A 12,740-nucleotide genomic window follows, 5' to 3' on the forward strand; every position below is an offset into this window, starting at 1 on the left:
TCAAATCCCAAATATATGATTGATTAAACAAAAAAAATCCAAAGATCATCAATGAAGTCACCATCTAATAAATAGTTTCTGCAATCTACTGAACATCAAGGTACATTGAGTAGGCCATAGAAGTTAAAAAAATATTACAGCAAAATTTCTTTACAACTATAATTTCAGTGATCACAACTTCACCAAGGTAATACTCTTCCCTCCGGTCGTATCTCTGACACATCTTCGTCTCTGAAATCAAAGTCAAGCTTCTCCATAACCATGCCTCTTCTATCTCCATCTACACATTCACCATGAAGAACCTCATTGCTTTTGTTTCTCACTGTTTTTTTGCAGGACTGGCTTGGACTTACTTCGAAATCATCATCCTCGGCTACATTTGGACTAATGTTCTCGTCTCTTCTCCTCTTCCCTGAATCGGGACTGTCGTTGCTGATGATGGAGTCTTTCTTATTAGTTCCGTAGTACTCGTTCACCGTTGTTTCTATTGTTTCCAACAACCGATCACCGTACTTGCTTACTTTGGCCCTGAAAGAGAGTTTAAAGATACACACCATCAGCAAACGCTTTTGGGTTTTTCTTCATTGCTTTGGTGATTAAGAGTAAAGGTATTAAGATAAAAGAACAACTTACTTCCCAAGGCCATTGATTTCAAGGAGTTCCTCTTTGGTTCTGGGAATTCGTCTGCTTATCTGCTGAAGCGTTGAATTGCTGCCACCACAAACACAGAGACTCTGTGAGGAAATAATGGAATTGACCATGATCAAGTAGAGAGCTTGGAAAATGAGAAGCGGAATGGTTTTTCAGACTTACATAAATATATGATATGCCATGACACCATCAGGGGCTTCTTTGACAAGAGCTGTACGAAGCTTCCTCAAGGCTGTGTACATGTTGGCAGAGAGATTCTAGAGAAAAAGATCAAGGAACAAACCTCAGCAATTCAGAGTGGTAGATTAATGTCAACAAGAAAGAAAGAGACTGAACTACAGTGAACTATACCAAATCTTTTGGAGGAGCATCTTCTGTTGTAAGTGGAAGAGTACTTTGCTTCTCTGATGTTAGAGGACCTTTTGCTGCGGTTGCCCCCTGTTTACTTGGCTTTAATACTTTTACAGAAGAAGGGAATCTGCAACAGATTATGGAAGTCTTATTGTAAGTAATTTTAACAAGCCGTTAACAAATAAAACACAGGTAATTGCAATGATTTGCTTGAACCTAGTTCTTATGAACCTTAAAGAAAGATATAAGCACAAAGTCATACTTCATCATTATAGTCTGGCTTCCAGAAAATAGTAAGGTAGCCTTTGCGTTATTCACCTAGATACAAATAGGTAAATAGAGACAATCAGGGTTCCAGTTAGCTTACTATCATACTTAATCATTAATGAGAGGGAGAAGCAAAGTGGAAATAATTCAAAATTAAGTACCTTGAGCAACGATGACACAGATCCATACATATCACTTTTCCTGACATCTTCCACAAGAATGTCCTCTGTTACGAGATAGTGTAAGATACGAGAGACTTCAATTTTCGATAAATGTTTTCCAACTCCATGGAGCTGCAAAGTCTCATGTCTGTGTTTCTTGACCTAGATGCAAAGAAGACAGTTATTTTTTCAAGAGATCGACCTACACTGGTTGGATTGCTGGGCTTGAGAAGCCAAGGCTTTCATTAACAATTATTCTTTACCAAGTATAAAAAGGAGACCATGGTTTATGAGGCGAAACAGGTTTTAATAATTAGCATAATCTGGTAGAAATATCTCCAAAGGCTTGAAGGAAATGTGGATTATTATTATTTGTGCATACCATTTGGTTTAAGGAACCTCTGTAGACTTCAAGAATATGAGCAGAAGAAAACCTTTCTCCTGTTTGCTTCACCAGTTCAACCTGTGCAACGCACAGAAGATAGTGAGATGTGACCAATAATAACACATACATAGTGAGCTTCTAATGATTTCTGTACCAGTTGCCTTGTGATCAAGGTTACATCTTTGTCAATCAAACTCTGACTACTGCAACAATTATCACACGTTTTTTTGCAGTTTGTGGAATCGAATTTTTCCCCGAAATGCACTAGTTGTAGGAAGCGTCGGCATTCCACCTCATTTTCGCAGTAGCTAACCTGAAGCAATAAAATTGGAGAAATATCTCAACAAGTATACCATCGAAAGCAAAAAAATAGGATTCTTCACATTAAGTACCATGCGGAGAAGGTTTTCGGTATTTGTTTCAAGTATCCTCCCTAAACTTGCTACACGATTATACCCAGTTGCCATGGGGCTTTGGTCAACTCCTCCTTGGCTAATCATATGCTTGACTCGTATCTGAAATAATATTGTGTATGCATAAACAAGATCAAGAGCGGAAAGATGAAAGATCAAAGAAATTCATCGTTCCAGACTAACAAAGCGGATAAGAAAAATACAATATGTTAGTTTATATGCACTTACATAGTCGCCATAACCGTAATACAAAACACAAGATGACCGCTGGCCATCCCTACCAGCACGACCGCATTCCTTTGGATTAAAAATAATATAGCTTATGTGAGTTTCTAGAAGAAATACCAGTATCTAGCTTTATGTGGAATCAGTTAAATAAGATTTACATGATTGATTGTATTATTAAAAATACCTGATGATAGCCTTCTATAGACTTCGGAAGCGAGTGATGAATAACAAAGCGGACATCAGGCTTGTTGATTCCTGATATGTGCAATGTTAATGGGCAGAAACATTCAATGAATTAAAACAACATTAGCAAAAACCAGTACCCATTCCAAATGCCACAGTAGCACATATTATATTGATTTCGTCCTTGCTCCATTGTGTCTGTATAAAGGCACGTTGCTCAGGCTCCATACTGCCATGGTAGAATGCTGTTTTATGACCAAACTCCTGAAAAATAGTATCCAATTCTACGTTTCAACATAATATTTGTGGTATGCACACGACTTGATAAAGCTTCAATATACAAATGACCAACCTGCAACCGTTCAGAGACTTTTTCGCAGTCCATTCTTGAAAGACAATATATAATTCCACATTCATCAAAATGGTTTTCCTTAATAAATTTGTCGATGTCTTCCAGACACTTTTTTGTCTTGGGAACAACGGAATACCTGCAAACTTCTTGGTAAGCAGCATTCTGGTATACATATATGGTTTTAGGTAGTTGTACCTTACCATAGATTTGGACGATTAAAACTTTGCCGGAATACGACACAGTTAACAAGGCCAAGGGCTTGTACAACATCTTCTTTCACACTGGCTGTTGCTGTAGCTGTTAAAGCTAACACGGGAATGTTGGGAAATTTCTGCTTCAGTATACCAAGACTCTGTGCATTCCACAAAAAATTTGGTAAGTATAAAGGACGATAATGTTTCTCAAAAAAGTAAGAGAGTTATGTTGTTTGAAGCTTTTGATTGCCTAACCTGGTAGTCTGGTCGAAAGTCATGCCCCCATTGGCTCACACAATGAGCTTCATCAATAACAAACCGAGCAAGCAAACCACGAGAATTTAAGTTTTCCAGATGCCTCAAAAGAGAATCGCTTCTGTAGTCAAGAAAGAGATACTTCTTAGCTAGGTGTTACAAGTAATATCTTTCAGTGTGGTGAGCCTTGCATTAATCGTCCACAGCTAAGCTAATAACCAATCTAGAATTACAAGAAACCTCCGGTAGTACTGCATAATCCATAGGCCATAAAATATCCTACCCGTGGCTAATAACAAGAGGAATCGGAAAGAATAAAAAAACAGAAAGAGAGTTTTTATATAAAAATAACAACTCACTTTGCCACTTTTTCAGGTGTGACATATAGCAACTTGTACTTAGAATGCTCGGAATTCAGTTCCTGAAAGATCTTTAGTTGTTCAGCCCATTCCATACCGGCACTTAGGGAAGCAGCCGGTATATTGGCCTGTAACCATAATTCAGAAATCAAAGTGTGAGATGGAAAGAATCCACTGAGAATAACTTATAAATGAAATAGAAGATATAAATAGAATCTCTGGGGGTAGCTGAAGTGTTCACCTGCAATAGGTTCATTATCTGGTCTTGAATAAGCGACACAAGTGGAGAAATGACTAATGTTATTCCTCCACAGATTAGAGCGGGGAGCTGCCAAAGAAAAATGTTAGAAAACAATTTTGAGAAAATAACTTGAAACTTCATCTCTTTTGAGTAGGATAAAGAATCAAAGTGAAACCAAATGTACTGGTTTAATTTTAGTGACCTGATATGTCAAACTCTTCCCTCCTCCAGTTGGCATCAAAACAAAAACATCAGAGCCACTCATTGTTGCATTGATAATTTCTCTCTGGTTAGGTCGAAACGAATGATTTCCAAACACTTTTTTATTATTAACCTGAAAGTTACAAGGAAACACATGAGCACATTGAACGTAAGTGAACAAAGATAAGAGAAACTCAGCTAATCACCTCCAGTTTTCTTGTCCAGGGAAATTCACGACTGCTCCACTTTTTGTCGTTTGAACCTTCAGTGTAGGTCACGTCAATAATCTTTGGAACATATGGTTCCCTCTCTACAGGAGCAGTTGAAAGACCATATCTATCAACAGAAAAGGAAGAATCTCTTGGCGTGTTCCAGCTATCACCGGCATATCTGCCTTGGTCACTTAGATGTGCTCGAAAATCAGTTTGTGGTTGATCCATTTTATAATTTGTTGATTTAGGTGTTTCATACTGGAAAGTACGAGTAGCTGTAGATGACGAAAACTGAGATTTTTGCCTTTCTTTATCTCGGATATGGTTCTCGAGCTGCTGAATTTGTTTCTTCAGCTGTAATCTAGCAAATATACAAGTTTTGGTACATTAAAAACTGACCAAAAGTCAAGACATACTCACAGTTTTGATACCCTTAAATACTCAAACTCAAGAAACATATGCATTGTTTATTATATCTTTAAGCCTAATCTCTTCTCACTGTACTATTCCAGATAAATTTTTCTAAGTAGTAATATACCAGTAGCCTCCGAAAGGAAGCTAAATTATTACTCTTGTAGAATAAGCCGCCTTTAACACCCAAGAAAACGGGAAAAAAAAATTGATTGGGATAGAGACCTCTCTTGACGAAGCTGTTCAACACGATAAGGACTCAGGTCAGCAGCATCGTCAAGGAGTTCATTTGATATTGCAAGCAACACGTCTTTCATCTGTTCCACATGGGTTGAAGCTTCTGGACAAAGCCCTAACTGAGTAGATACCAAAAAAAAGAGAAAACCAATGGGTTTCAAAAACCATTGAAGCATAATAAAAAGAAGCAGTACTCATACCTTTATTCCATGACTACAGTTGGAACATAATTCAGGAGGCAGATAGCACTCTTCTTCTAATCTGGAAGCACTTCTATCCACAGGTGGGGCAGGTGGAGTTCTCAATGAAAAATTAGATACTGATGGCTGAGGAGTACTTGTCGAATGGTAGTGTTCCATCACAATTTGGTCGACATCAATATTCTGCATCACAAAGTGTTAACATGCTTAAATTAACAATTTTCACCACCAAAAGCTATCTACATAAGAATCTACAAAAGTCTATACAATAGTGTAAGATATAAGTGGTTTCAATTTTAATCTTCTCTGTCATGGAAATGTGCTATAAATTTAAAGATACTACATATACAAGATTGAGAACACAAGGAAAAAAGATGTGCTATTTTTACCAACATTACCTTAAGTATGTCATCATCATCCATATCACCAAGACATGCTTTTCCAGATTCGAACTGCTCAGGTGGGAATGCAGAATTCCTGAATGACTTCTCCACACCATTTAAATGAGTGAAACTGGGTTCTGATTCTCTGACCTCGTCGTTTCCCAGTGGAAACTTTTCAGCAATCATTTTATCAGCACCAAGTACAGAGGAAGGGAAACTGTGAAAGGATCTTCCAGTTCCTGAAACATTCATTGCATTTTGGTTTTGTCGGCTGCTCGAATAAACAGAACCACCAGTGCTAGATATAACTTTCACGGTGGATCCCTCTCTTGCAGAATATGAGCCATTGGTGCCACCATCATCAATGGGGGGAGTAACGCCAGGTCTTAGGTAGGCATTATTTATTGAGAGACTTGAAAGAGCACGCCAAGCCTGCCAACATAGGAGACCAATAACTAACATATATGTACGGTTCATATAAAGAGGTCTATATACAAGGGGAAGGTCATCCAGAAACTAGGGGAATATAGGAACTACATTGAGATAAATTGTTTATTCAGTGAAATGGAAAGAGTAAAAGAAAAACATGTAATGAAAATCCTACTTATGACGAGGGGAATGCATCAGTTCAAAACTATAATTACTACCATAATATCCCTTCAAAAAATATTACCTTTGAAATTTGCGGGTGCGCCAAAGTATGCACATTCACACTGGGAAACGCAATTGACCTAGGCAGAAAGAGAACAAAGCTTTTCAAATAATTGTGAATCACTTAGTTGTAAACATATTTAAGAAGAAGACAAAAAAAACATCACAAGATTTCCATCACTAGCATACTCCTAACGCATCAAAGAGAGATATTATGCACATATCATTTAATATTATTTGGAGCAGTTTGGTGGTACGAAAGTCGACCCATGCAAAAGCTGAACCCTCTATTTTGTACAAAGCTATTGATAAGGAAACAAACACGCATTGGCACACAGAACCAAATGATGCTGCAAAAGCGATATAACACAATGTGGTGGAAAGCTATCCTTCAATCACTGACTTTGTTTGATAGTTAATTTTCAAAAGTTCTACTTCTACGAATCCAAACAGCAGTTGGGACTGGACCAAATTAAACGACAATCAAGGAACAATGACAGACAACAGAAGGAGATGATTGTTCTCGAAAGAACGAACATATAACCATAATACCTTGCAGACATATCTCTAGGCTTTTGACTTTCTAGAGCGTAAAGGACATTGGAGCTCAGAAACTTAGTCACGGACGATGAACTCTCGAGTGCCTTTGCATGTTCCGACCAATTCGTTTGAGGACCTCTAGGTTTCTGAACTTCAGGGAGATGACTCCAACTATAGATTGGCAGTGAGTAACAGAGATCAAAAAGTAGAAACAGCTAAAAAAAATCGGAATAAACCAGGGAGTACAAGGAAAAGATCAATCTTGCCTCATTTGACTCGAATTAATCAGAGGTATAACATGCTGAAGAAGGTCCAGTAATTTTCACTCCCCTTGACACCGCCGATTTAGACACTGAATAAACACACATGAAAAGAAGTTGCATTCAGATTAGTGGGTGCTGGTGATAATGAAACAAGAACTGAAGTCCGCTCATTATCACTGACTATACATACACAATTATCAAATCTAATACGATTTACAGAAATTTCCCAATTTAGGTTGAGGCTGCCATGTCAAAAACAAAAACAAACTCCAGTGAGAGACAAGAACGAATCCGCTTGTATTTACCCATCAATTTCCAGAATTTGAAAAACAGTAAAATACTCCAAAAAAACAAAACAGGAAATTCAAGTGAATCGATCAGTCATGAGTCTAAAGGATTAATCTTTACCCATGGACAAACGAATCCCTAATCTAAAACTAAACGTTAACATTCGTAGGACAAAGAAACGCAATTGGTGCGAGAAAGAAGAAAACGAAAACCCTAGAAATGATTGAGAAACGAAAGCTAAGAAATACATTTTCGATTCAGTGGAGTCCTTGCTTCTGTAACGTCGATTTTGACACTCCGGCGACGAAACAATCCGGGAAGTCGAAGAGACGAAATATAGGATAAAATGGCCACCACCGACTTGAGCTCAAGGCCGTAGAAAAGATTATGCGGTTTCCTAATGGCGGGATAGTTTCCCTCTAATATTCTGCATTTCGCAAATTCACCAAAAATAAAACAATTATTTTTGAATTTGAAACATGTCAATCTATATATATATTTTTGGATCACAATTAGCAAATAAATCCTGAAGTTGAGAAATATTTACAATAGCATGCCATTAGCATTAATTATTTAATTTCGAAAATTTAAATCAAAGATATTAATTACCAAAAAAATCTTAACATAATATCTTAACCATAACTAATCTTTTCCATAATATCTTAAAGATATTAATTAATTTTGACAAAATCAATTTTTTTAAGTAATTCATTTTTTAAATATATTTAATTTAATGTACATTCATTAAATTATGGTTACTATTCGTTATTTGACAAACTCATTTTGCTATATTACTTATTATAAACCAAACTCATTTTGGCTATAAATAATTTGTTTAGTTATAAATTAGATTAACTCCAAAAAAACATTATTACCAAATATATAAATATTATTTATGTATACGGAATAATATGTTATTTTAGATTATTATTATTTCATTAGGTTTCAAATATTATGAATATTTTAACTTTATAAGAATTTTAAATATTATTAATTTTTAACTTATAAGAAATTTAAATATTATAAATATTTAAATTTTATAAAACTTTAAAAGTATCTGTAATATTTCAATTCTATAAAAAACTTTATCTATTAATAACATTTGAACTCTATAAAAATTATAAATATATATACTATAGAGACAATTTAAAAACAAACTTTTAAATGAACTCTAATTATATGTCTTCTAAATAAAATTATTATTAAAAAGAAAAATAACATGATGTTTAATTTCACGGGACGAGATTATATGGTGTGACGGGTTTGTGTCGATATTAATACGGAACGATATACTACGAGTGAAATCTTAGAATTAACAACCAAAATACAATTATGAAGTTTGGGTCAATATTAAAACTTTTATGAAGTTTCAAGTATTATAAATATTTAAACTTTATAAGAATTTATAAGAAGTTTAAACATTGTAAATATTTTAAGATGATAAAACGTTTAAAGTATTTATAATATTTAAATTTTATAAAAAGTTTATAATATTAATGATATTTGAACTCTATAACAATTAAAATATATATATATATATATTTTGGGAGCCATTTAAAGCAAACTTTTTAATTGACTCAAATTATATATGTCTTTTAAATTAAAATATTATAAAAAACAATAACAAAATAATGTTTAATTTCACGGGACAGGGTTATATGGTATGACGGATTTGAATCAATATTATTACGAGGCGGTACTACGAGTGAAATCGTATAATTAACTATCAAAATACAATAAATGCTAAACAAAATAAATTCAACTTAAAATTTCAATATTTAGTTATCAAAAATCGATCCGCGGGTTTAATGCGGGGTAATATATATAATAAGTACATTTAAATCAAACAGAGCAATAGATAATTTTCAAAAAAATTATAGCCGCGGGTTAAAATCTAGTTGGATATTATTATTGTTTACATTTGTATTTTATAATTTTGCATTTTCGGGTAATGAAAAGAAACGAAAAAAATTTTGGTTTAAGAAATCCAATAATCAAATAGTACATGAATCCTTTCCGGAAAATAAAATCTAATTTACAAAAATATTTATTCGAGGTCACAATGTTCATAGTACCATCATGCGTAGCAAATGACTCATCATCAACCTCTGTTTGTTCTTCTTATACTGCAAATTTTACAAATCTCCAAAACCATAGCCAAAGCATTGTAAAGGCAAACACAAGAACAGAGACTTTTCAGTTTCAACAAACCAACGACAAACTTCTTTCTTACACAGACCAAAAACCAAATTATCAACTTATTCTCACTTCTCCACTTGCGTGTACTTCCTTTACAGTCTTGTCGTATTCATCCTCATCGTCTTCCTCTTCTTCCACCTCCTCCTCCTCTTCCTCCTCCACGTCTTCTGCATCTTCCTCCTTTCCCTCTCCATCTCCATTTCCTCCCCAGCCAAAACCTCCTATGGACCGGGAAATAGGAGGCGGTGTTTTGGCGTCAGCCACTATCTTCATGATCTCTTCAACGGTCTGGAGGGAGAAGGTTGGGTTCTCTTTCTTGAAATATGCAGCTTGAGCTGTCTCTGTGAGTTCCCTTGGCAAATTCTTCAGGAACCATGGATGTTTCTTGATTTCTGCAATGGTTATCCTCTACAAAAACAAGAAATAGCTCAATTGCTCAGAAAAAAAAAAAAAACATCTTTTGAAAACATTTAGTTCAGTTGATTGATGTATACCTTGAGTGAATTGGCGACAAATATACGGGAAAGGAGATTTTTGCAATCTTGTGAGATATGGACGTAGTCCGGGATCTTGTACTGGACAGCCATTATTTTCTGTATAAGAAGATCACACATTAATGAATAGGATGTAGCATATTGAAAGCAAGATATACACATGGCTTCAAAAAAGAAACCTACTTGTATTGTTTTCCTGAAGTTTTTGGGGTCTTCCTGGTCTTCAAATGGGTACGCTCCAACCAGCATGACATAAAGAGTCACACCACAGGACCATACATCAGCCATCTGAAAGAGGAAAAGATGCTTCAAATCTTTAGCGACTTCCACGAAGATGACGTTTTGATTTCAAAAGCAAAAATGTAAAGAGCATGACAGTTTCATAAGCACTCATTGGTTTATTATGTAACATTGCATTAATTACCTTGCCATCATACTCTCTCCGAGAAAGGACCTCAGGTGCAATATACGCTGGAGTTCCAACTGTTGATTTGGGTCTAGAGTGCAGCAGAGAGGACTACAAAAAGAGAATAACAAATCACTTGACAATTCTTTTACTACAAAGGGGACGAACAAAAGAGGATCTTGCAGACAAGGGGAGAACTTGGATATTTTTTTTAGAGTCAAACCTTGGAATAACCAAAATCACAGATTTTCAGACGTGGAGCAGGACTTCCATCCAGGAGCGTATTCTCGAGCTTCAGATCTCTGTGGCATATTTGCTGCAACAAAATAGCCAACACATGATTAAAAGAACGACTTCAAACATCCAAGGGATAAAGTGAATCTTGCTTAAATCATTTCTCTGCCTTACCATAGCATGGCAATAACTAACACCTGATATAAGTTGTTGGAAGAAGTATCTCGCCTGGAAAAGAGAAAAAGGATTAGAAAGTACACCCCAATTGTTTAATGCTTGATACTAAATAAGAATAGGTTCACAAGTTTTCTCTTCTTCCCTTCCTCCTACTCTAACCATACAGAAATCCAAACTTTGTCCTAATAGTACTTGCATATTAGCAAAAAAAACATGCCACAGTTTCAAATGCCAAGCTCACCTCATCCTCACTAAATCTTCCAGCACTGCATATACGCTCGAATAGTTCACCACCAGCAGCATATTCCATAGCAATGGCAAGATGGGTTGGAGTCAACACCACCTGTAAAATCCACAACGAATGTAAGAGGAAAGCTATAAGATTATCAACATCAAAAGAAACATTTTCATCATAGCAAGAACAACACCTATGTCAAGCAGCAAGAAATTCACTAACCTCCTTAAACCGGATTATATTCGGATGGCGAAGTGATCGGTGATTAATGATCTCTCTTGCCACGTTCTCATCAATCTGTATCCACAAAAACAACAGAGTAAATACTCATTCTACAAATCTTCATAGAGATATAATAACAACTCTACAAAATTGCAGACTAGAAATAAGCAGAGAAGAATAAACCTTAGGACCACGCTCGATGTACTTCATGGCAACAAGTTCCTTAGAGTTTTTGACCTTCATGAGCCTGGCCACTCCGAAATTCCCAGCACCTATGTCTTTCACCAGCTCGTACTTGTCCATTCTCGCGCTCGCCAAAATCGACAACCCTAATTCCAACACACAAAACAGAAAGGAAAACCCAACAAAAAAATCTCCAAAATTCTCGTTATAAATTCCAACTCCAGTTCTAGACCTAGCAGCTAAGAATTTCACGTGAAATCATAAAAATGAAACAAGACAAAAAAAAAAAACCCAGACAGTATCCCAAAATCAAGGATGCGATTCCGAGATCTCGCGATTCGCAGAGAAAGTGAAAAAAAGGAAAGAGAGATGACGATGGAAGGATAATTTGAGATTTGGATTGGAGAGATTTCAAGGCAAAGCGAAGAATCAACCTTTTTTTTTCGTCTTGTTGGATTTTTTTTTGGGTGAAATTAATAGAGAAGTAATGATGAGAATGAAGAATCTCCCTCCCTGGCTAAACAAACTCTCATGATGTTTTTTTTTTATTATTAAATTAATATATGAGATTTTTTTTTAAGAAAATGGGACCCACAAGTTTCCATGCGATCCATACATGTTGTTTCCCTTGCTGATTCGAGTGCATAATTCCGATTTTTTAAGTCACCAACACGCTTTTTTTTTCTTTCCCCCTAATATCATATTTTTTTTTTTTTTTTTTAAATATCATAATTTTTAAGATTACAAGTAAAAAAAAAAACCTAAACAACGCATTACAAAATTTTAAGAGAACAACATAATAGTGATGTTCAACTTTACACTATTTACACGACACGAGTGTTATCAGGAGAAAGCTGATTCGCCTTAGATTCTTTTAGTTCTATGTAGAGAGAATCATTGTCCATAAATCACACTTTTCTCTATGGAGATTGTCACCCAAACGTAACCTTTCAATGAATTTATGTCATGATTTTCATCTACTTTTCTAAACATTTTCAATATATACGGAAGAAAACAAAATGATGTTCGCATATGGTTCACACGTTTCGTCTCCAAAACCATTAATAGACCTTAGATGGGCTTAAACCAATAGTAGACCTTAGATGGGCTTAAACTAAATACTATATGCCCAATTAATAGAGCAAAAAGAAGTTGTGAGCCTTA

The 12,740-nt window shown here is 35.5% G+C and overlaps 2 protein-coding genes across 3 annotated transcripts; both read right to left on the bottom strand.

Moving 5' to 3' along the window:
* Positions 1–5: 5 nt before the first annotated feature.
* Positions 6–7,911, bottom strand: LOC9328672 (ATP-dependent DNA helicase Q-like 4A). Of its 2 annotated transcripts, none has more exons than XM_021011291.1 (26): positions 7,675–7,911; positions 7,142–7,227; positions 6,888–7,046; positions 6,358–6,415; positions 5,700–6,116; positions 5,302–5,484; positions 5,090–5,220; positions 4,448–4,814; positions 4,243–4,374; positions 4,041–4,127; positions 3,800–3,927; positions 3,441–3,561; positions 3,192–3,343; positions 2,992–3,127; positions 2,780–2,903; positions 2,641–2,711; positions 2,457–2,525; positions 2,208–2,330; positions 1,970–2,128; positions 1,813–1,893; positions 1,431–1,592; positions 1,265–1,320; positions 1,003–1,129; positions 814–908; positions 634–711; positions 6–528 (listed from the first exon to the last, which is right to left on the bottom strand). In XM_021011291.1, exons 2-26 carry the CDS (start codon positions 7,144–7,146, stop codon positions 180–182), a joined length of 3,570 nt encoding a protein of 1,189 aa, XP_020866950.1. In that variant the 5' UTR covers positions 7,147–7,227; positions 7,675–7,911; the 3' UTR covers positions 6–179. The 2 variants fall into 2 exon arrangements, 1 of the variants encoding a protein (XP_020866950.1); XR_002329186.1 differs by having other exon boundaries at positions 451–528; positions 634–734; positions 7,675–7,867.
* Positions 7,912–9,450: 1,539 nt separating this feature from the next.
* On the bottom strand, positions 9,451–12,133 carry LOC9328673 (serine/threonine-protein kinase SRK2A). The gene is made up of 9 exons (XM_002892565.2): positions 11,577–12,133; positions 11,394–11,468; positions 11,178–11,279; positions 10,934–10,987; positions 10,749–10,841; positions 10,544–10,636; positions 10,303–10,407; positions 10,120–10,218; positions 9,451–10,033 (listed from the first exon to the last, which is right to left on the bottom strand). Exons 1-9 carry the CDS (start codon positions 11,694–11,696, stop codon positions 9,680–9,682), a joined length of 1,095 nt encoding a protein of 364 aa, XP_002892611.1. The 5' UTR covers positions 11,697–12,133; the 3' UTR covers positions 9,451–9,679.
* Between the last annotated feature and the right edge of the window lie 607 nt (positions 12,134–12,740).

Source organism: Arabidopsis lyrata, assembly GCF_000004255.2.
Source record: "Arabidopsis lyrata subsp. lyrata unplaced genomic scaffold ARALYscaffold_1, whole genome shotgun sequence".
Classification (NCBI taxonomy): domain Eukaryota; kingdom Viridiplantae; phylum Streptophyta; class Magnoliopsida; order Brassicales; family Brassicaceae; genus Arabidopsis; species Arabidopsis lyrata.